The sequence below is a fragment of the Sycon ciliatum genome, chromosome 13 (genome assembly GCF_964019385.1).
Source record: "Sycon ciliatum chromosome 13, ocSycCili1.1, whole genome shotgun sequence".
NCBI classification, from domain to species: Eukaryota; Metazoa; Porifera; class Calcarea; order Leucosolenida; family Sycettidae; genus Sycon; species Sycon ciliatum.
The window spans coordinates 14,774,759-14,796,643 of record NC_088655.1 but is presented as its reverse complement, the minus strand read 5'-3'; the positions used below and the strand labels follow the sequence as shown (position 1 = coordinate 14,796,643).

General features: G+C 48.9%; 1 protein-coding gene across 1 annotated transcript in view; it reads right to left on the bottom strand.

Moving 5' to 3' along the window:
• The window catches only part of LOC135829347 (probable helicase with zinc finger domain), a 53,525-nt gene that overhangs the window by 8,151 nt on the left and 23,489 nt on the right, over window positions 1-21,885 (bottom strand). The window contains exons 10-22 of the mRNA XM_065341753.1: window positions 20,434-20,524; window positions 18,682-18,838; window positions 18,164-18,244; window positions 16,079-16,222; window positions 15,442-15,624; window positions 11,049-11,162; window positions 10,201-10,335; window positions 8,831-9,021; window positions 5,325-5,361; window positions 4,052-4,086; window positions 3,110-3,231; window positions 1,467-1,563; window positions 21-493 (exon numbers count right to left, since the gene is read on the bottom strand). Of these exons, the coding sequence (XP_065197825.1) occupies window positions 21-493; window positions 1,467-1,563; window positions 3,110-3,231; window positions 4,052-4,086; window positions 5,325-5,361; window positions 8,831-9,021; window positions 10,201-10,335; window positions 11,049-11,162; window positions 15,442-15,624; window positions 16,079-16,222; window positions 18,164-18,244; window positions 18,682-18,838; window positions 20,434-20,524 (1,860 nt within the window). The remainder of the gene's footprint in view (window positions 1-20; window positions 494-1,466; window positions 1,564-3,109; window positions 3,232-4,051; window positions 4,087-5,324; window positions 5,362-8,830; window positions 9,022-10,200; window positions 10,336-11,048; window positions 11,163-15,441; window positions 15,625-16,078; window positions 16,223-18,163; window positions 18,245-18,681; window positions 18,839-20,433; window positions 20,525-21,885) is intronic.

Here is a 21,885-nt window from a genome sequence, read left to right as displayed (position 1 = left end):
ATAATGACACACCAAGTCACCTTCAACATTAGCATCAGCATTCCACGTCGGTGTGGACATCTCATCACCGCCACTGCCATTAACAGCAGTAGCAACACTAGAAGACGGCTGCGGTGGCGCTGGCTGATCCATCGGCGGCAGCATCTGATCATAATGAGTAGAGTTGACACCTGTGAGCGAAGGGTCACCACCCTGGTGCATCAAGGAACCTGCGGACGACGACGCATCGCCGTTGTTGTCGGGCGGCGGCGTTGCCTGCATGGCCTGTTGTTGTTGCATGAAGCCCTGCGGTGTGAACTCAGCGGCACTTGTGGACAGTCTGCTGGGCACCGGGCGCACACCGCGCTGAAATTGATAATCCTGCTGCTGTGCAGATAAGGCTGCTGCTGCTGGTGGCGGTGGGAGGCCTAAATTCCCTGACAGTTCAAGACTGCTGTCGTGGAGAATATCACCCAGATCATCCAGTATGTCCCTTTCCGGAACTACTGCCACACTGTCAACAAAACACAGCACACACAAGCATCCGCACATGCACATACATGCATGTATGCACATACACACACGTGCACACACACACACACACACACACACACACACACACACACACACACGCATGCACACACACACATTTTTTTTACTGAATACCACAGAACCATCAGATGCTGCACAGCGGGGCGGTGGCATATTGGATATACACACGCATTCACGCATACACACACACACACGTGCACACACACACACACACACACACACACACACACACACACACACACACACACACACACGTGCATACCGCACCATTGAGAGAGATGGAGAAACGGGGTAGAATAAAGTGAGGGGGACCTCTGTTCATAGACCTCGGACCACCTTCGGGTTTCTTCGAGGCGACTGCTGAGCGTTTTCTGATTTTGATAGACGTTTTGATTACATGTTCTAGACTCGAGCAAGAACTCACGGCATTACAATAATTTGGGCAATTTCATGCATGATGGATTACAATCTGTCAAATGTGATTCGTAAGGTTCACGTGTAAAGGTGTGACGAGAAACTAGGGTAGTCCAGGATAATCCGGGGTGACCCGGGGTAATCCGGGGTAATCCAAGGGTAGTCCAGGAAAATCCGGGGTAGTCCAGGGGTAATCCGGGGTAATCGGGCTGCGCAAATACCGCATTTGCTGGAAAATAACGCGCACCTGAGCATAATGCACATCTCTCTTTTTTTGCCAACATCTTGGCAATTCAAGGTACAGTCAACGACTGCGGATATAACGACAATTCGCGAATAACGACAGAATTTCCATGCCCAGAGCAAAGTCCCATCTAACTGTAATACACATAATGAGACTTGGGGTATAAGACACTTCGCGAATAAGAACACTTTTTTGATGCCCCGCCGATTGTCCTTAAAAAAGCAAAGTTGACTGTATATCCGGAGTATAATGTGCAGCTGCTAGATTGGAAACATACCCAAGGTCCAGTGCCACTTCTTCCACTTTAGACTTCATAAGCCAGCCATCTGCTAGCATGTCAAACAGATCCTCAACCTCCCAGCCAACCAGCACACCTGAAATACGTGCACACATGAGCATGTACACACACGTACACACATACACACACGCACACACACACACGCATGTACACACACACACACACACACACATGCACGCACACACACACACACGTACACACACGTGCACACACACACACACCCAGGTACACACACAACAGGAGACAAAAGCAAACAATTTTACACACATGTTCCATACAAGCCAATCTGGAGGCTTGAGATCCGTGGACAACGAGGCTGAATTCCCTTGATTTAGACCGTTTTCCCTGGACACCAGTTTTTTTAGCGCATCCATCATTAGCAGATGTATTTTTGAACTCAGATGGAGAGCCAAGGATTATTTATAAAAAGAAAAAAGGACCAAGGAACTACAAGTTACGCTATAATGTCCACTAACACCACCAGTATCTAAACAATCAGCTCATGCGATAACATTGCACGACACTGACCGACGGTACTGACGTTCTACAACTATATTACGTTATCGCACGAGTTGATTGTTTAGTAACTGGTGGTGTTAGTGGACAATATAGTGTAGCCCAGAGACCGAGCAGAGACCGAGCAGAGACCGAGCAGAGACCGTTTGAAGAGTGTTGTGAAGATGTATGGATATAGTGGATGGCTACAGTGGAGTCTTCGCATTTTGAGAAACTTGTAGTTCCTTGGTCCTTTTTACTTTCTATAGATGTATTTTTTTCACTAGTTTGAGGGAAGGACACAAACGGGAAATGTATTTTTATTTATTATTTTATCTAGTGCGCGCTACTGCATGCTGTGTCACTACTTACAATGGATCTAGAAGTTCAACCAACCACTGAAAAAGCGTCATAAAAGGAGAACTTCCATTTCAAAAGTTCCATCTTTTAATGCCTGGACTTTCGCAGGACATCCCTGGACTGTCCCGGGACAAACACCCTATTCCCTGGACTGTCCCGGGACAAACACCCTATTCCCTGGACTGTCCCGGGAAACCCTGGACGGTTGTGTTGTATGGTGTTGATGTGTTGATGAGTCCAGTGTGGTACAGGAAAATGGACGTACAGTCAACTTTGCGTATAACGACACTCGGCCCAGCATCAGAAAAGTGTCCTTATTCGCCAAGTGTCGTTATACACAAAGTCTCATTACCGTATTTCCCCGATTAAAAGTCGCACTCGATTAAAAGTCGCACCGCCATTTCCAGGTTTGAGCAATATTGTTGCGATATATTCACTTCAGTAGTAAGTCATGCTCGATTGTAAGTCGCACCCACTTTTTTACCCTGACTTTTAGTGTAAAAAGGTGCGACTTAATACGGTACATGTATATACAGGTAGAATGGACTTTGTTCTGGGCATGGAAATTCTGTCGTTGTTCGCGAATTGTCGTTATATCCGCAGTCGTTATTAGCGAAGTTGACTGTATACATGAACGCATGCTCACACGCATACGTCTGCACTAGTGCACATACACACACACAAACACACACACACACACACACAAACACACACACACACACACACACACACACACACAAGCACAAGCAAAGCAGGAGTGCACTAACCCAATATCTGATGATAGTTGAGAGGGTAGAGCTCCCGAACATCAGGTTCCAAGTAAGCCCAGAACATCCTCTTTCGCTTCTCGGGGTCTGCCGCCCGAATCATTTGTATAGAGGCTTGGTTTCTGAACGAGAAATCAGACATAATAGGCATGAGCCCTTGCAGAAGCGAACATGCAAGACATGTGTGTAGCATTATGGGGAGGGGAGGAGTATATGTGTGTTGGGTGCATGTGTGTGTGTGGGGGGGGGGGGAAGGGGCAGGGCCAGGGGCGGGGGAGGGGGATTGTGTGTTGGGTACATGTGTGTGTGTGTGGGGGGGGGGGGGGGAGAGGGGGTGCATGTGTGTAGCATTATGGGGGGGGGGAAGGGGCAGGGGCGGGGGAGGGGGATTGTGTGTTGGGTACATGTGTGTGTGTGGGGGGGGGGGGGGGGGGAGCATGTGTGTAGCATTATGGGGGTGGGGGTGCATGCGTGTGTGTTGGGTATATGTGTGTGTGTGTGTTGGGTATATTATGTGTGTGTGTCGGGGGTGTGTGCATGTGTGAGGGTGGTGCATATACAGGGGGTGCATGTGTGAGGGTGGTGCATATACAGGGGTGCACGTGTGTGTCGGGGAGGGGGGGGGGGGAGGAGACTGCTGCTGATTCCAATAATCACATCTCAACAAGAGTAGAAGGTCGCCAGCCTCCTCCCAATGGAACGTGATATCAAAGAGAATATTACTATTAACCATCGTTACGATTACTACTAACCATCGTAATATTACTACTAACCATCGTAATATTACTACTAACCATCGTAATATTACTACTAACCATCGTAATATTACTACTAACCATCGTAATATTACTACTAACCATCGTAATATTACTACTAACCATCGTAATATTACTACTAACCATCGTAATATTACTACTAACCATCGTTACGATTACTACTCACCCAGGTAGTGTGCTGGCCCGTGGAAGATCTCTAGGCTGGCAAGTAGCAACAGCAGTAGGAACCGACAACAGCAGCGCCAGCAGCCACACCACCACCACCACCACCACCACCACCACCACCACAGCCAAAACCAGCAGCAGCAGCAGCAGCAACAAGAGCAACAACAGCAGCAGCAGCAGCAGCAGCAACAGCAACAACAGCAGCAACAGCAGCAGCAACAGCAGCAACAAGAGCAGCAACAGCAGCAGCAACAGCAGCAACAGCAACAGCAGCAGCAACAAGAGCAGCAACAACAGCAACAGCAGCAGCAACAGCAACAGGAACAGCACATAAACAAGAAGGATGTGAGAGTTTTGATGATTGAGAACTATTAGCCTAGTACTGATTTGGGGATGCTGTCGTTATCATTTCACTTGCAACTTGAAACGTGATTGGTGTCACAACACCATAGACAACCCGAACATAAAGATGTACGAAATCGGAACCATCCACTAGTTCACCTAGTGTGCCAACCGCACCGCCAATGTGAGCTATGGGGACGTTCGAAATGCTGCTCTTTGGCACGCACAGCCAGCTCTAGTACATTTTTGAGTTTAGATGGTACACAGTCCAGGACGTTTTTATGCAGGGTTGGTATCATGATATGTACTTTGCACACTTCGGCTGGAAAACGTCACAAACTGAAGAACAATCCAGGCTAGATTTGCAGAATTAGGAACACATGTACTGCTTTGTATGTGGTGTGCTTGCATGGCATGATGCTCTCCATGATCGTGGAATATGAACAAAGCGACTAGCATTTGAACATTTTAGAGAACAATGGCAGGCTGCGCCTTGAGTCCCTCCGTTCTTCGGTGCCCTATACTGGTGTGACTAGTGTAATAAAGACATCGGTTGGTTACCATGGTTACAGCAGGATTGGATGAACTGCAGCCTGAGAGCTGTGCATGTGTTGCATGGTTCAACAAAACAACTTGCAATGCTGCACTGCAGAACAAGTCGACATTCAACTCAAAATATGCTACAGAAAAAAAGAGACAGACAGACGGACACTGAGAAGGAGAGAGATAGGGACAGCGGCACGGGGGGGGGGGGGGAGAGAGAGAGAGAGAGAGAGAGAGAGAGAGAGAGAGAGAGAGAGAGAGAGAGAGAGAGAGAGAGAGAGAGAGAGAGAGAGAGAGAGAGAGAGAGAGAGAGAGAGAGAGAGAGAGAGAGAGAGAGAGAGAGCACCATCATACTTCACAGACGATAACATTAGAGCAATCCTTCTCACCATGTACTCCGGGTCCGTCGCATTCGCAATCATGTCACTAGATTAGACAACAAGAACATGAAATAAACAGGTGTGTGCACAGACACACAAACACACACACACATACACACACATACACACACACACAGAGAAACACACACACACACACACACAGAAACACACATACACACACACAGAAACACAGAAACACACACACATACACACACACACACACAGAAACACACACACACACATACACACACACACACACACACACACACACACACATACATACACATACACACACACACACACACAGAAACACACACACACAGAAACACACACAGAAACACACATACACACACAGAAACACACACACACACACAGAAACACGCATACACACACACACAAACACACATACACACACACACACACACACTATAATCTGCAAGTGCATAGCAAAGCCTGTTGAAGAAATTCGCAAACAAAGACACAAGGATCAAATCTCTCATTCAAGCACGGTTCTTAGAGAGAGTGGCACTCAGGCAACAGAAAATAACACCACCGAAATATATCTGGCACATGAGGAAAGAATGCCAGATACTTCTAAATCCAGACCAGGGATTGTGGGTAAAGAATACATGTACCATACACATACCACAGAAATGCGGGCCCTGGAACATGAGAAAAGAACACCCATATCTACATGTACATTACCTCATTGTCTCGTTGTCAATGTCCAGTTCTCCCAGTCACATACACATCAGTGCACACTGCCACACAATGCCAGCACTATACTACACTACACTGAACTCTGAGACTAGACTGTGTCTTTACTCCCAGACAAGGCTGTACTACTCTGAGACTAGACTGTGTCTTTGCTCCCAGACAAGGCTGTACTACTCTGAGACTAGACTGCGTCTTTACTCCCAGACAAGGCTGTACTACTCTGAGACTAGACTGTGTCTTTACTCCCAGACAAGGCTGTACTACTCTGAGACTAGACTGTGTCTTTACTCCCAGACAAGGCTGTACTACTCTGAGACTAGACTGTGTCTTTACTCCCAGACAAGGCTGTACTACTCTGAGACTAGACTGTGTCTTTACTCCCAGACAAGGCTGTACTACTCTGAGACTAGACTGTGTCTTTACTCCCAGACAAGGCTGTACTACTCTGAGACTAGACTGTGTCTTTACTCCCAAGACAAGGCTGTACTATTGTAAAAGCCATGTTCATAACGAAGTGTTAACTCTAACGAGTTAACGAGGAGAAATCTGTCGTTAAAATAGAAATCGTTATACAGAAATCGATACAATACTGTTGCTATTGAGCGTCGAGAATGAGTAAGAATCGTTACCTTTGGTACACGTAAACCAGTCAATTCTAGGAAATCGTTATAAATGCGCACCGTTAGAATAATGGCTTTTACAGTACTCCGAGACTAGGCTACACTGCTCTATCTCTCTATGTCTCTCCGAGACTAGGCTACACTGCTCTATCTCTCTATCTCTCTATCTCTCTCAGACTAGTCTGTACAAGTACTACATGAACACACACAGACACACAGACACACACACAACAACAACAACAACACACACACACACACACAAACAAACACACACACACACACAGACACACACACACAGACAGACACACACACACACACACACACACACACACACACACACACACACACACACACACACACACAGCAACCGACTACAACCAGGAGGAATCTTCTCTGCAGCTCACCTCTTGCTAAGCATTTCGCATCAAAGCACCCATCAGACAGCATCACAAGTTCACAAGCCTACCAACCACCGGGCACACATGTTGGCAATGGAATGACGCTGAACTATGCTGTTACTATTTGTAGTGGAAAGTGCCTGGGGTTACCCCAGGGGAGCGCTAAAAGCTGTCGTGCTAATTTAGCACAGCAGATAGAGAGTAGTCACCCGGCATACAATGTATACTCCCCCAGAGGTCTGAAGTAGGGCTGAAACAATTATACCGATAAATCGCATATCGATCGTTAAGAGTGCAATCGATAATCGTTAGTGTTCAAAACGAGTGCTAACGGTTTTTTATGCATGCACATCAGTGACAGTATTCTAGCCCTTGTACTCCATCCGATAGTGAAGACGAGTACAATCATGTACTTCTAAGCGCAGTAAAATTTATTATTGGCTTTGAAAGAGATCGGGAGAGGAGACTTTGTCTTTTCGGTTCATTTGTGGGAGAGGTCGGAGATAAGAGCAGTTGCCAGCGAGTGATGACAAGATACTTCACTCTAGAAACAACATGAAATTTTCTAGTTCATGTTGATAAATCAGCCAGATGTCAACAGTGCGGAGCCACAATTATGTACCGTAGCAAAAGGTATCGTGGAATTTCTTCATAAACTGGTGTTCGAAGTACACGGGTAGAGCAGACAAGAATCGACAAACCAATATATCGATCGTTAATGATATTGGTCGATCGTTAGGAGTTATTGAATGATCGTTTCAGCCCTAGTCTGAAGACAAACAAAGGTCTGAAGACAAAGGGTGATACTGACAGACAAGGTAAAGGTGTCAACAATTCATAGTGACGTGATGGGACAAGTACAATCAGTCGCAGTATCTTTGTTTTTGTGGCACGTGCAATAACTAACTTTTCTGGTGTTAGACTGACTGCTGTTTTTTGCGCCCCCCCCCCCCCCTTTTCACACGTGCTACATGTTCCTGTCCCAGCCATGAGCGCGTGTCGTTATCACCTGACCTTGTTATCACTTTTGTCACTTAGGGTATGCCACGCTTCTATGCAGAATGAGCGCAATTGCGCCAATTTAGCCCTGTAAAGATCAGTCTATTCTTATTATTCTTTCATTCAACATATGCCTCCACTGATGAGCTCAGGAGGAGCGAAGCAGCTGTCTGGAGGGTCATTGTCATTAGAGAGGTTCTGCTATACGTGAAACGTAGAGAAATCACGTAGAGAGCAGGTGTCTGGGTTAGAGTCTACGGCTTCGCGTGTTTTGGGTCCAAATTTCTACGCGGAGATGAGGTTCTCTACGTTGTGGCACACGCAAAGAAAATGCGTACGGATCTGCTGGGTAGCATTCGAGTGCAGGCAGAAAACTGCCAAATGTGGAAGGGGAAATTCCCAGTGCACATCCCACGTGACTTCTCCACGTGAAACGGAGAGCAGAACTGGATTTCTTTACGTTACGGGAACGCGAAGAGAGTTTGTTTGTTTGTTGTTTCTTCATTTTACTTCACCATATGAACAGGCAAGAGTTCGCGTGATTCTTTGCGTCGTGTTCCCGAAACGTAGAGCAGAACCTCACTAATATCAATCTATATACCGGAATTGTCCTTGCTGTGGTGATGGTGATGTGAGTGCAGAGTTTGGATCGGCCAAGAGCGCAATGTGGTGGTGTGGTGGTGTGGTGTGTTGGATTCCATAATGGCCGGGTCGTCGCTACTTCTTCTGTAACAATATTGTGCAATAAAATGCAGTGTAACAAGTCAGCCATTTGACTTACTGCATACTGGAAGTCTTCTCACACAGAGTGGCAAAGTCTTCGTTCGTGTCGCTGTAGAACCCAGCTAAGCGGCTGCTGCGCGTCAAGAAGTGATTCCAATGCCCTCTGTTGTTGCCCACGGTGATCAGCGTCATGGCGTTACCAACGACAACCAGCCACTCTTCGGCACGTGTCACCAGCGTGTTGAATATCTGCGGTGGAAAAAAATAAAAAGACACACAAAAAGACACTGTGTACAGATGCTCACGCACTTTTACGCGTACACACACGCGTGCACACATATGTTTGCACGCGGTCATGCACGCACACACATGCACGCATGCGCGCACGCACGCACACACACACACACACACACACACACACGCGCACGCACACACACACACACACACACACACACGCACACTCACACACACACACCTGGTCCTGATAAAACACTACCATTACGGTCACGTGTACCCTTGCGGGGCCGACAATATGGAACGGCGAGCGACGGCAGCCCGCTGAGAGAGAGGTCAGGGACTCAGGAACCATGTTCGAGAGAGCCATCTCTGGCAGCTATATGATCTGGCTTATCATCGGAAACGATTCCTCTCACGGCTGCCGCTTGAACTGGTCCATCATTCTCCACAACAGAGCGAACACTCCATGAGCCAATGCTGAGAGTCGTTCCAAGTCGTCGTCTTCGTGCGGTAGTTTGCTCCACTCGCGGGCTTGCAAGGCCTCGCGAAGGACTCCGAGGTGGGGGCGACGAGGAGAGTGTCGGCATCGTAACTATACGACCACACACACACATACACACACACACAACACTCTACCCCTGAATTACAACGGAAGAGAGTGGTTATGTTTGAGAACGCCTCGTTACTACTTCAACACAGTGCTGCAGCACAATATTAGAATGTAGCCTAAAAAAATCCATCGTTAACTCAAGAAACCTTACTGCGGTGTTATTTCTTCTCCGCTCTGTACTAGAGGAATAAAAGATGGACGTGTGATGGCAGGGTGGTTAAACTCTGTGCTCTCAAGGTGGAAAATTTGCAAATTGTTCAACAGTCGACTTGTCACACAGCTTCCAGTCCACTCTTACAGAAGATTCGTGTGACCAGCCTGGGCGTGTAGAATGGGTACATAAAATCTACAGCGCTGCTCCATGAAATCCAGTCACGTCACTCGAGTATGCGCCGGGGCGTTGCGCAGCCCTAGACTTGCGAACACTGGGCTGGGAAATGGTGCCAGGCGCAAACTCGAGTGACACGACTGGATGTCATTGAGCAGGACTGCATATGCCTGTACAAGTACGTGAAGACTTGAGTTGAAAGCAGTGCAATTTGACGAGTGGATGATAGCCCATATGGCATAGTTGAACGTACCTTCGGTCCAGACAAAAATCCAAGCATAGGATCATCGGGATTGCGGTCCTTGTCGGAGCCACACGTACGCACTGTGGTTGCTATGACAGCACGGAACTCGTGACCTTGCAGTGCTCTCATCGTCATTACACGGACCTGAGAAACGCATGCATATACACACACACACACACACATGCACACACACATACACATACACACACATACACACACACACACACACACACACACACATACACACACACACACACACACACGGTCACAGATAGTACAACTCTGAGCTCCGCTGACTAACAGACCTAACAAGGTCGAGTACAGCTAGCTGTCCAGAGAGTCTGAGTGACAGCACTACGTATGGTGGAGCAATGTCACGATTAATAAACATATCGCATGACAGCATGCAGAGAGTAGATATGCCTGAATGCACACGTGCACAAACACACACGTACACACACACACTCACGCACACACGCACACACACACACACACACACACACACACACCTTGACCTTGACAAACAGCTGCCGTTAAACGGCTAAGCTGCCCTCATGAGGAGGGGAACAAAGGAGTAGCATCACGGCGTCGCGGCAGAACATCCGACCTCATGCCGCTGCAGATCCTGCTGTCTGCGATATCTCTCGCCGCACGCACAGCAGAACTTGAACTCAAGACGCTCCCTCGCTGTTGGTCGCTTGCCACGCTCGCAATTGTGCCGTTTAAATCCAGCAGCAGATCGAAAGCACACACACACACACACACGTACACACACACACACACACACACACACACACACACACGTACACACACACACACACACACACACACACACACATTGAGAACTTGCAGCTTACAGAGTACAGTTTCTTGCGCCGCAGTCCACCGCGAATGAGCTCAACTTGCTTGGCATACGGTGTGACCACTCCAATCTCATCCTGTTGCAGTCCACCATCAACAAACTTGCGCACCTAACGACAAGGACAATGTAGAACAAGAACATAATATATTTTACACATACGTGTCAACATATATGAAATGCTTACAGTGCAATTAGTCATCCTTGTAGCTATAAAAGAACATATCAGCAGTTAGTATAAGAGCTGACGTTTGACTCCCAGTCCCACCAGCAGCATCGATGCCATGCACTGCTAGTACACGTACTGAGCCGATGTTTTTCATGCTAGACCGAATTTTGCAAACGCTTGACACTTTAGCTCTGAGCTCTTCTTCTTCAGGTGTTTCTCCTTATCCAGCACCAGCGGAACGTGGACGGAACAATTACTCTCAGCGCGAGCAGCAGGTGCGCCGTTGTTCTGACTGTGGACAGACAGGGCATCTGGTGCATGCCTGCCCGGACTGCACAGAACTTCAGAAGGACCAAGGAGGTGCAGTGGCCCTCAAGGACGACGGCGATGCCAGGGAAACTAGCCGAGACTGGCCATACTTGGCGAGAGCCAGCCCCTCCCGCTACTAGTAAGCCAAGCATTTTGTGTCCTTCGTGTCTTTGTGTTCTGTGTTTCCATCCATTGGTGTTGTTGTGGAGTTGAACTGAAGAAACCAACCACTCCAAATGCAATGTACAATCTAACAGAACTGTGGCTTGAAAACAAACAACAACAAAATGAGCGTTAGCATGCTAACGCAAGTTAGCAGCCGGCCCAGCGAGCTGGTCCGATTTGCGCGCATGTGCAAGTCACGCGGGCATGCGCCTAAAAGATCCCGCGCAAGGTCTCTTGCAGGGTCATAACGGTTTTTGACTTTCGAGCTTGCAACTCGCAGAACATTTTGCTGTGATTTCCGATTTCCCTTCTGCGCTCCAGTATTTCGAGCCATGGATAATCGCAGGAAACGCCGCAGCGAGGCCAATGCACCTGCAACTGTCGAGCCCCCCGTGGTGGCTGCAACTTCGTCTGGCGTGCCGAAAAGATCTGGCACTGGCGCCTGCATGGCCACTGCCGCCAACGCAGCCAACAGGCCCCAGCCGAGCTCCGGACAGCAAGGACACATCCACAATGCAGGCCATGATGGCGGAGGAGGTTCAACGCGCTGTATCTACTGCTGTCACCCCAATGCTGTCCAGCCGCTGCCTCTCCTCGCCTTGCCTGGCTCAGCATCGCCGCCTGCCATCAGCAACCCGGACCCTGCTGTGAACGCAGCAACGACCGGCATGCAGCACCAACAGCCCCACCAGGTGAACCTGACTCTACCACGGGCTCTCCTCGATCGCATACAGAGAGATGAGTTCGTGGACTTTGATTATTTGTTGCCCGATACGATCGCAGCCAAGTCTAGTGCAGTACCGATGGCATTCCAACTTCGTTCATCCGGCAGCTCGTCCGGCGCACTAGCACTGGTTGAATCTGAGCCCAGAACTGTTCGTCGTAGGGTGCATGATTTTAGCACATGGGTTGAGGCCTGGACCATATACGTGAATGGTTTGCGTTCTGCTGCTCCTCACCGTCTTCATGAGTGCCTATCGTACCAGGCCACGATTGCCGTAGCCAATCGTCAGTTTCTGCCCGAAGCACGGCGGACGCGCTGTCGTTGTGCGGCGCCTGCGAGGCGATGGCGTCGGGCATGCCGTCCGTGCGCGCCCGCACCAGCGATGCATTGACGTAGTCGGAGCCACCCACCGCCGGGCTCAGCACCACACGGCAATTGTCGTACGGCAAGATGTCCTTGTAGCTTTCCGTACGATCGTCAGCTCCGCTCCACCACTGCTTCACAGCATGGCAAGAAACTAGATGTCATCGACATCAACCTGTGGCAGCAGCTCTGCTTGACCGGGAAGGTACGACCCGCCTGCCAGCAATGCAGCCTAGTGCACCCACCAGCATTTCCATGCCCCTTTTCGTGCCAACCGCCAGTCCAGCAATGGATTCGCATCCAGGACTGCAGCAACTAGCCAGCCCATACGCCGCAACTACAACGCTGGAAAGTGCCAGTTCAAGCAGTGCTGCTTCGCTCACATCTGCCTCCGGTGCCGAAAGGACTGGAGCATCCCAGGTCTCAGCGCACACGGCCCAGCCAGTAGCTGTGTAAGCACCCGTATTGACTCGGTTCTCGGTAGTTGTACAGGCACTAGCATCACTCATACACCATCCCAGTAGTTGTACAGCAGGGGCGTCGGAACCAGTGCGGCAGGTGCGGCCAAAGCCGCACCAATAATTTTCGATTTTTTTAGACGGGAACCGGCCTCTCAGTACTCTTGTATGGGCAGAATTAGAACTAACACAATGATACATTCCAATTGTCAAACGAAGTCGAAATTCTAAAAATCTATGCTTTTTGCAGGCCTGAAAAGGTGTGGGGTATCTCATGCATGCATAAAAAATGTACGGATATTCGCATATTCTTTTTTCTCATATTATTCTGTAGCATTAAAATATGGCCTTTTAGGCCCAATTTTCAAACAAAATCACGGGGGAAGACCCCCGGCCCCCCCCCCCCCTCTCACACTTTGGCCGCACCAATGTTAAACTCCTTCCGACGCCCCTGTACAGGCACTAGCATCACTCATAAACCCTCCCAGTAAGCACCACTGCTGACTCTATAAGATGTACTTGCATAGACACTAGCAACATCCATACTGTAAGTGGACAAATTTTCGGCACATTCAAATTTCAGCCTCCCAGAACTAAAACACATGTTCGGCCTGTACTGCTGCCGCCTGTATACACTGTCACACTGAACCTTGCAAAACTAAATTTCGGCCGCAACAAATTTCCGGCCAAACATGTCCAGGCCGGAAATAAATATGTACAGTCATGGTCTTAGATTCGGCTTTTGATGTAGGCTTCACTGGCGACCGCTCAACTAACTGTGAGTCACAGAATTTACCCTCTGCACATGCTAACCCTAACTTTATTTCTGCACAACGTCACGCTTCCTGCAGCAGGCATGAAACAGCTGGCCCATTTCCTGCACCCCCTTTTCCCGTTTACGCGCTGCTCTGGTATAGGGCCGCTTCCTAAGAAGAACGGGGAAATTACGCATGATACACCATTTGTCCAGTGTGCCAGAGGGTCAGAGTGTCAATGATTCTATCCCAGCAGACCCCTTTTCTCTCCATTATCATCGGGCATTATGTCACTATTGACGATGCTGTTAACCTTATCATGCACTTGCCTGCCCCGGTGTATCTTGCTAAGCTTGATGTCAAAAGTGCATTCCGCCAAATTCCTGTCCGCCCAGAGGATCTGCCCATAGGACAACGCTCAAGCCCGGCCATATTTGACTCCATCGCATCCGCCAACTGGTTTTCTGCATACATGTACTTATACATTTAGCATTAGGCGGCTCCATGCGGAGTCATTTGGCGGCTCCATGCGGAGTCATTTGGCGGCTCCATGCGGAGTCATTTGGCGGCTCCATGCGGAGTCATTTGGCGGCTCCATGCGGAGTCATTTGGCGGCTCCATGCGGAGTCATTTGGCGGCTCCATGCGGAGTCATTTGGCGGCTCCATGCGGAGTCATTTGGCGGCTCCATGCGGAGTCATTTGGCGGCTCCATGCGGAGTCATTTGGCGGCTCCATGCGGAGTCATTTGACGGCTCCATGCGGAGTCATTTGGCGGCTCAGCTACGAGCCATCTAGTGGCTCCAAGCGGGGTCACTATGCGCTTGCTTCGACACTTTAACCAGTTTCTCGTGTCAGCACTCCCGGCGTAATCCAACATAGGCGGGGGGGGGGGGGGGGATGCTAAATGAGCGTTAGTAGCCAGCCCAGCGAGCTGGCCCAATTTGCGCGCATGAGCAAGTTACACGGGCATGCGCCCTAAAAGATCCCGCGCCAGGTCTCTTGCAGAGTCATTGCTGTTTTTGTAAATAACCAGTGGTGAGCACAACATTGAGGCTCCAAATTATACTGTTGCTTCTACCTACCTACCATCCGTCCAATCAAACAAACAACTTACCTGCCTACGTACTTACCCACCTCCCTACTGTACAGGCAGAAAATTTCGTCGGTCAATAATTTCGTCCAACTCCAAAGAAAGGGAGTTCGTCCGGTTGTAAATTTCGTCCATGGATCATAAGAGTGTATTGAAAAGCTGGACAAATCAACATTAGTCCGGGATTTAATTTAGTCCAAAAGCGCCTTGGACGAAAAAGACGAAATTAAATTCCAGACGAATATTTCTGCTTATACAGTATCTGCCTACCCACCCATCCACCAACACCCCCCCCCCCCCACCCCCCCCCCCCCCCCACACACACACACACACCTACCGGTCACCCACGCTACCCACCTCTTGTATGACTGCTGTTGATTCATCAGAGTTGAAAAAGGACGGCGAGTCTGAATTGCGGCACTCTGACCCTGACACGTTGATAAACGTCAACGGTGATCTATCCTGCGGTCCACCGGCTTTCTTAACATGACAGTGGCGCACACGCCCCTGGTAGAAGAGATCCGATGCCAGTTCTAGGATCTGACACACGCACACAGACACATGCACGCACGCATGCACACGCACGCATGTACGCACACACACACACACGTATGCACGCACGCACGCACACAAGCACGCAAACAGTATAGTCACGGAGGTCTGATGCTAGCTCTAGGATCTGACACAGACCTCAGACTTGCCCATCGCGGAAGCGATGATAGCGAACAGCTATGTTAGACATAGCAACTTGTGCTGGGATTACACCATTCAACAGCTTGCAAGGCTGATGACTGACACAGACACACGCACACACAGTATACACGCACACACATACCCCCCCCCCCCCCCCCCCCACACCACCACCACCACCACCACACACACACACACACACACACACACACACACACACACAAACACACACCAAGCACAAAACGCATGGCATTCACTCACTACACTGTAGAGGAGCACATTGAGCTGCTCAGCAGCTGCTTACCTCGCGCACACAGCGATAGTTGAGCAGCAGATCAATACGCAGCATGGGCACAGCTTCATACACCGGGTGAAAGTAGAGACGCTCCAGGACCGAGCGATGGAGATTGTACTTTCTTGCAATGGAAGACTGAACGACTGGCTCAACCTGTACACAAAGAATGATGACGATGACAACAGCGATCGTCATAGCAGCACCAACACCAGCAGCAGTAGCAAAAACAGCACCAACAACACCAGCAGCAGCAGCAATGACAACAGCAACAGCAGCAACAGCAGCAGCAACACCATTAACAGCAACAGTAGCAACAAAATACCAAAGCGACTCCTGTAGAACGGCTTATTTTAGTGGGCATGAGTGTTTTTCAGTTTCAGAGTGAAAAAATAGATAACTAGAACTGAACTGCACATACGCTTGAAATGTGCTTAGATCCATACAAAAACTGGATCCAAGTGGATCCAGTTTTGAATTTTTGAAATTGTTGCTATGCTGTGACGTAGCACTTTCAAGCCCTATTGGCGCGGTACGGCAAAACTCTAGTGAAAACACTCCTTTCCTTTAAATCGCTAAAATTTCACCAGCGCTAAAACTAGCCGCTTCACAGTAGTCCAGACGTGTGCCGAGGTCTGCCGAAAGGTATCCCCAATTCCCTGGTATCATTTACGGGCGGTTCAATTGAATTCTGGACTAAAATTAAATGTGCATCATGTCCAAGAATATCTCGTATACCAGTACTCCAGTAAGGTGATATGGTTCACAGGGGACACGACAAGACAGCAGTGTAGCCCGAAGACCAGCAATAAAGAATATTTATTCCCGTAGCTATGCAGAAGACGTTACTTCAGTAACGTCTGGCGCTAGCCAGGGTCCACACAGCTTTAATTTGGTATTTGTTTGTGTGTTTGTTTGTGTCACGCCTGGCACTATCCGTATCTGACGGCAAAAAAGCATAGGATGTTATAAATTTTTCAATTCTCCTTTTTTTTCAGGCATATCCTGGGATTCGAACCCGCACTATCGCCCTACATGCATTCCCCCATACACTTCGCATTCATACCCATTCTTCCAAGTTGCTTTACGTTATTATCTTGCGTTTGAAAGCCCTAATTGAATATTGCGGGCAGCTGTATGTGGCCAGCTGTGTTTGATTGTACGGTACGGTACGGGAGACGGTGTCGTATTACCCTCGATCGTACCTGTCCCGTACCTATCCCCTACCGTAACCGTGCCATCAAAGACGGCTGGCCACAATGCATATTCAAATAGGGCTTTCAAATGCAAGATCACAATGTGAAACAACTTGAAAGAATGGGTATGAATGCGAAGTGTATGGGGGAATGCATGTAGGGCGATAGTGCGGGTTCGAATCCCAGGATATGCCTGAAAAAATAGGAGAATTGAAAAATTTATAACATCCTATGCTTTTTTGCCGTCAGATATGGATAGCGCCAGGCGTGACACAAACAAACAAACAAACACACAAACAAACAAATGTATGCGAAGTGTATCGGGGGATGCATGCAGGGCGCGCGATAGTGCGGGTTCGAATCCCAGGTTATGTCTTATTAAAAAAAAAGGATTTTTTAAAGAATTTATAACATCCCTATGCTTTTTTTTGTCTAGGTCATCAAGGCAAAAAAAGCATAGCGTAGGGCCCTGAGCTTCCAAGCTCTCTCGTTTTTTTTAACGGTGCATGTACCGTAAAGTACCGCTGATCCGACCCCCACGCCGTGTCGCTTTCCAGCTGGTTTTTCGGCAGGGGGCAGGAATTAGATCAAGGCTCTCAAGTGCAGCACTACTGCAGTATGTACAAATACACGGAAGATCAGACTTGGCGTGCTGCAGTATGCACATTTTCATCCACATGCATACGTGCACTGGCAGCCTGTGGCAGGTATTGTGTACAGCAGTGCATGTATTGTTTCAACATCGTATTTCATTGTATATGCTGAAGTCGCTTCACAGGTAGAAGTTCAACAGGGGGCGGATCAATGGTACTTAACGACAGTGTTACTGTAGTATGCAAACACAAGAGGACCAGCACTGGTATACGGCAGAGTGGCGAGGGGGGGGGGGGGGGGCATTCACCTGCATCGTGTCGCCAGCCAAAACAATCTTGCAGCCGAGGCTGGCAAGAGACAACGGTATGATAGCACTCGGCTCAATCATCTGCACACACACACACAGACACAATAACACAGAGGCACGATGTAACACGGACACAACAACACACACGCACAGGGTGTAACACGGAGACAGAACAACAACACGCACGATGTAACCAAGACCCAATGCACATGCACTACAGCCACACCGGGCGCTGAAGAACAGGCTGTCTACACACAGTGTACGATATCTGTACTATAGTGGACAATGTGTAAGCGCAGGATGAGACTGGAGAAGCTGGTATCTCAAACATGTCACGCCACAACCCTGAAGCGGAGGCCCCATTCTGCGGCGGTCAATGTTACTGGTCCAGTGGTGGATGTACATACACTCACGCACGCACGCATGCACACACACACACACATGCACGCACGCACGTATATACACACACACACACACACCACACACACAAACAGATATAGTGCTGTTCTGAGCGATACCTGAGCAGTTTCATCAATGATGATGTGCGTGAAGTGAGTCTTTGGCACGCCCATGAAGAGCAGCTGGTCAGCAGAGCTGACGGCAGTCACAACGCACTGGCACGCTAGCAGTTCATTCACATCCGGATACACAAACTGCTTGCCACCCTCAGATACCCTACAGCACAGGACGATCAAACATACAAAGCATCAACACCACCAGCACCACCAGCACCACCAGCAGTAGCAACAGCAGCAGCAGCAGCAGCAGTAGCAGTAGCAGTGGCGGTAGCAACAAAAAAGAACACACACACGCATACACACAAATATTCATTAGTTCAGGGAATGGAAATGGGAAAAAGTCTGAAGAAAAATTGACTGTCACCACCAGGACTCGAACCAGGGACCTTTGCTTGAGGCCAGCAATGCTGAGCTATGACAGCCGAAACAGCTTGCTGTCTACAGCATAGAGCTATGGACACGAATAGTAAGGGAATCGAACATGATATAAAGTACATTGCTGCTCAATGAAATCCAGTCGTGTCACTCAAGTACTCGCCGCTTGCATCATTTCGCAGCCCAGTGTCCGCAGGTCTAGGGCTAGCCGGCTGCGCAACGTCCGGCGAGCACTTGAGTGACACGACTGGATTTCATTGAGCAGCAATGTACTTTGTATCATGTTTGATTCCCTTACTATTCGTGTCCATAGCTCAATGCTGCGGACGCTGTAGTATGTGTAGAGGTGTGCACTGCACGTATAGTATACACATGTGTGTGTGTGTGTGTGTGTGTGTGTGCGTGCGTGCGTGCGTGCGTGTATTCAGTGCAGCGTACAGAACAGGGCAGAATTGGGAAGATGAAGCCTGCAATGGCTACCTGAATATGTACATGTACCTTGTGTTGCGTGGTGGTTTAGTACTGATAATTAGTAGTAGTAAGGATGCCTCAGCTTGCCTGCCTACACAATGGGACCCATGCAGCACTTCAAGGAAGTGCTACGCAGCCATGACATTCGTGTACAGTCAACCTCATGAATAACACCCTCGGGCCTAACAACAGCTCGTGAATAACGACACAATCTTCACACCTAGTGACCATTTGACTGCATACGTTTAACCTCACGAATACTGTAGAACGGGTAATTTTAGCGACGTAAAAACCCTAGCGAATTTAACGATCGACTCATATTCGCTGAATTTTCAAATCGCTAATCCGTTGAGAAATTAGTAGTGCACTGGTGATCCGTGAGTAAAATCGCTGCAAATCGCTAAAATAAAACGTAGCTAACCGGTTGACAATGGGAAAACGCTAAAATTTATAGTCGCTAAAATTACCCGTTCTACAGTAAGGACAGATCGCGAACAACGGCACTTTTCTCATGCGCCATCGAGGGTGGTTATTCACAAGGTTGACTCCAGCAGTAACTGGCTCCTGCTGTTGCTGTTGCTGTTGCTGTTGCTGCTACTGTTCCTCTACTCTCTGCTCCACCACACTTATCCGGTATACAGTACTCATCTTCCCGGCTGCATCTTCAGGGTCTTGGCTGTAGGTGAACCTGGCAAACGCAGTCAACCCCTCCGACCATACCCCATCTATTCCAAGCAACGTGTGTTCTTGCTTAAAAGGTGTGTGTTTGCATGTGTGTGTGTGTGTGTGTGTGTGTGTGTGTGTGTGTGTGTGTGTGTGTGTGTGTGTGTGTGTTCGTGTGCGTGCGTGTGTGTGAGTGTAGCTACACATAAGGCGTAGTACATGGGTATGTGAACAGGTACTAACTTGCAGTATTGTCGTATGCCCACATCCACAGTGTTGACACGGCGTGAAGGCGGCAGAAAGCGAAGCATAGACAGCTTAGTTCCGCCTAAACCTGTGCAGTACAAACACATGCGTGTTCACGTACACACAGACACACAGACACACACACACACACAGACACACACACAGACACACAGACACACACACACACACACACACACACACACACACACACACACACACACAGACTCAGACACACAGACACACATAGACAGACAGACACACAGACACACATAGACAGACAGACACACAGACAGACACACACACACAGACACACACACACACACACACACACACACACACACAGATGTTTCCGTCCACTGGTGACAAATCGTCTTCCATATGCAATTCTCTCGTCATTAAGTGTCTAAGTGTGGAGACGGCATGGGGCTGGGAGTAGGGAAAGGGAAATCCCCAGACAACATAAAGCAACCACCAGAAACACACACACAGACATAGACTGAATACAAATATATGTACAGTAAAACCTGGCAAGGCAACCACTCTGACAAGGCAACCACTCTGACAAGGCAACCACTCTGACAAGGCAACCACTCTGACAAGGCAACCACTCTGACAAGGCAACCACTCTGACAAGGCAACCACTCTGACAAGGCAACCACTCTGACAAGGCAACCACTCTGACAAGGCAACCACTCTGACAAGGCAACCACTCTGACAAGGCAACCACTCTGACAAGGCAACCACTCTGACAAGGCAACCACTCTGACAAGGCAACCACTCTGACAAGGCAACCACTCTGACAAGGCAACCACTCTGACAAGGCAACCACTCTGACAAGGCAACCACTCTGACAAGGCAACCACTCTGACAAGGCAACCACTCTGACAAGGCAACCACTCTGACAAGGCAACCACTCTGACAAGGCAACCACTCTGACAAGGCAACCACTCTGACAAGGCAACCACTCTGACAAGGCAACCACTCTGACAAGGCAACCACTCTGACAAGGCAACCACTCTGACAAGGCAACCACTCTGACAAGGCAACCACTCTGACAAGGCAACCACTCTGACAAGGCAACCACTCTGACAAGGCAACCACTCTGACAAGGCAACCACTCTGACAAGGCAACCACTCTGACAAGGCAACCACTCTGACAAGGCAACCACTCTGACAAGGCAACCACTCTGACAAGGCAACCACTCTGACAAGGCAACCACTCTGACAAGGCAACCACTCTGACAAGGCAACCACTCTGACAAGGCAACCACTCTGACAAGGCAACCACTCTGACAAGGCAACCACTCTGACAAGGCAACCACTCTGACAAGGCAACCACTCTGACAAGGCAACCACTCTGACAAGGCAACCACTCTGACAAGGCAACCACTCTGATAAGGCAACCACTCTGATAAGGCAACCACTCTGATAAGGCAACCACTCTGATAA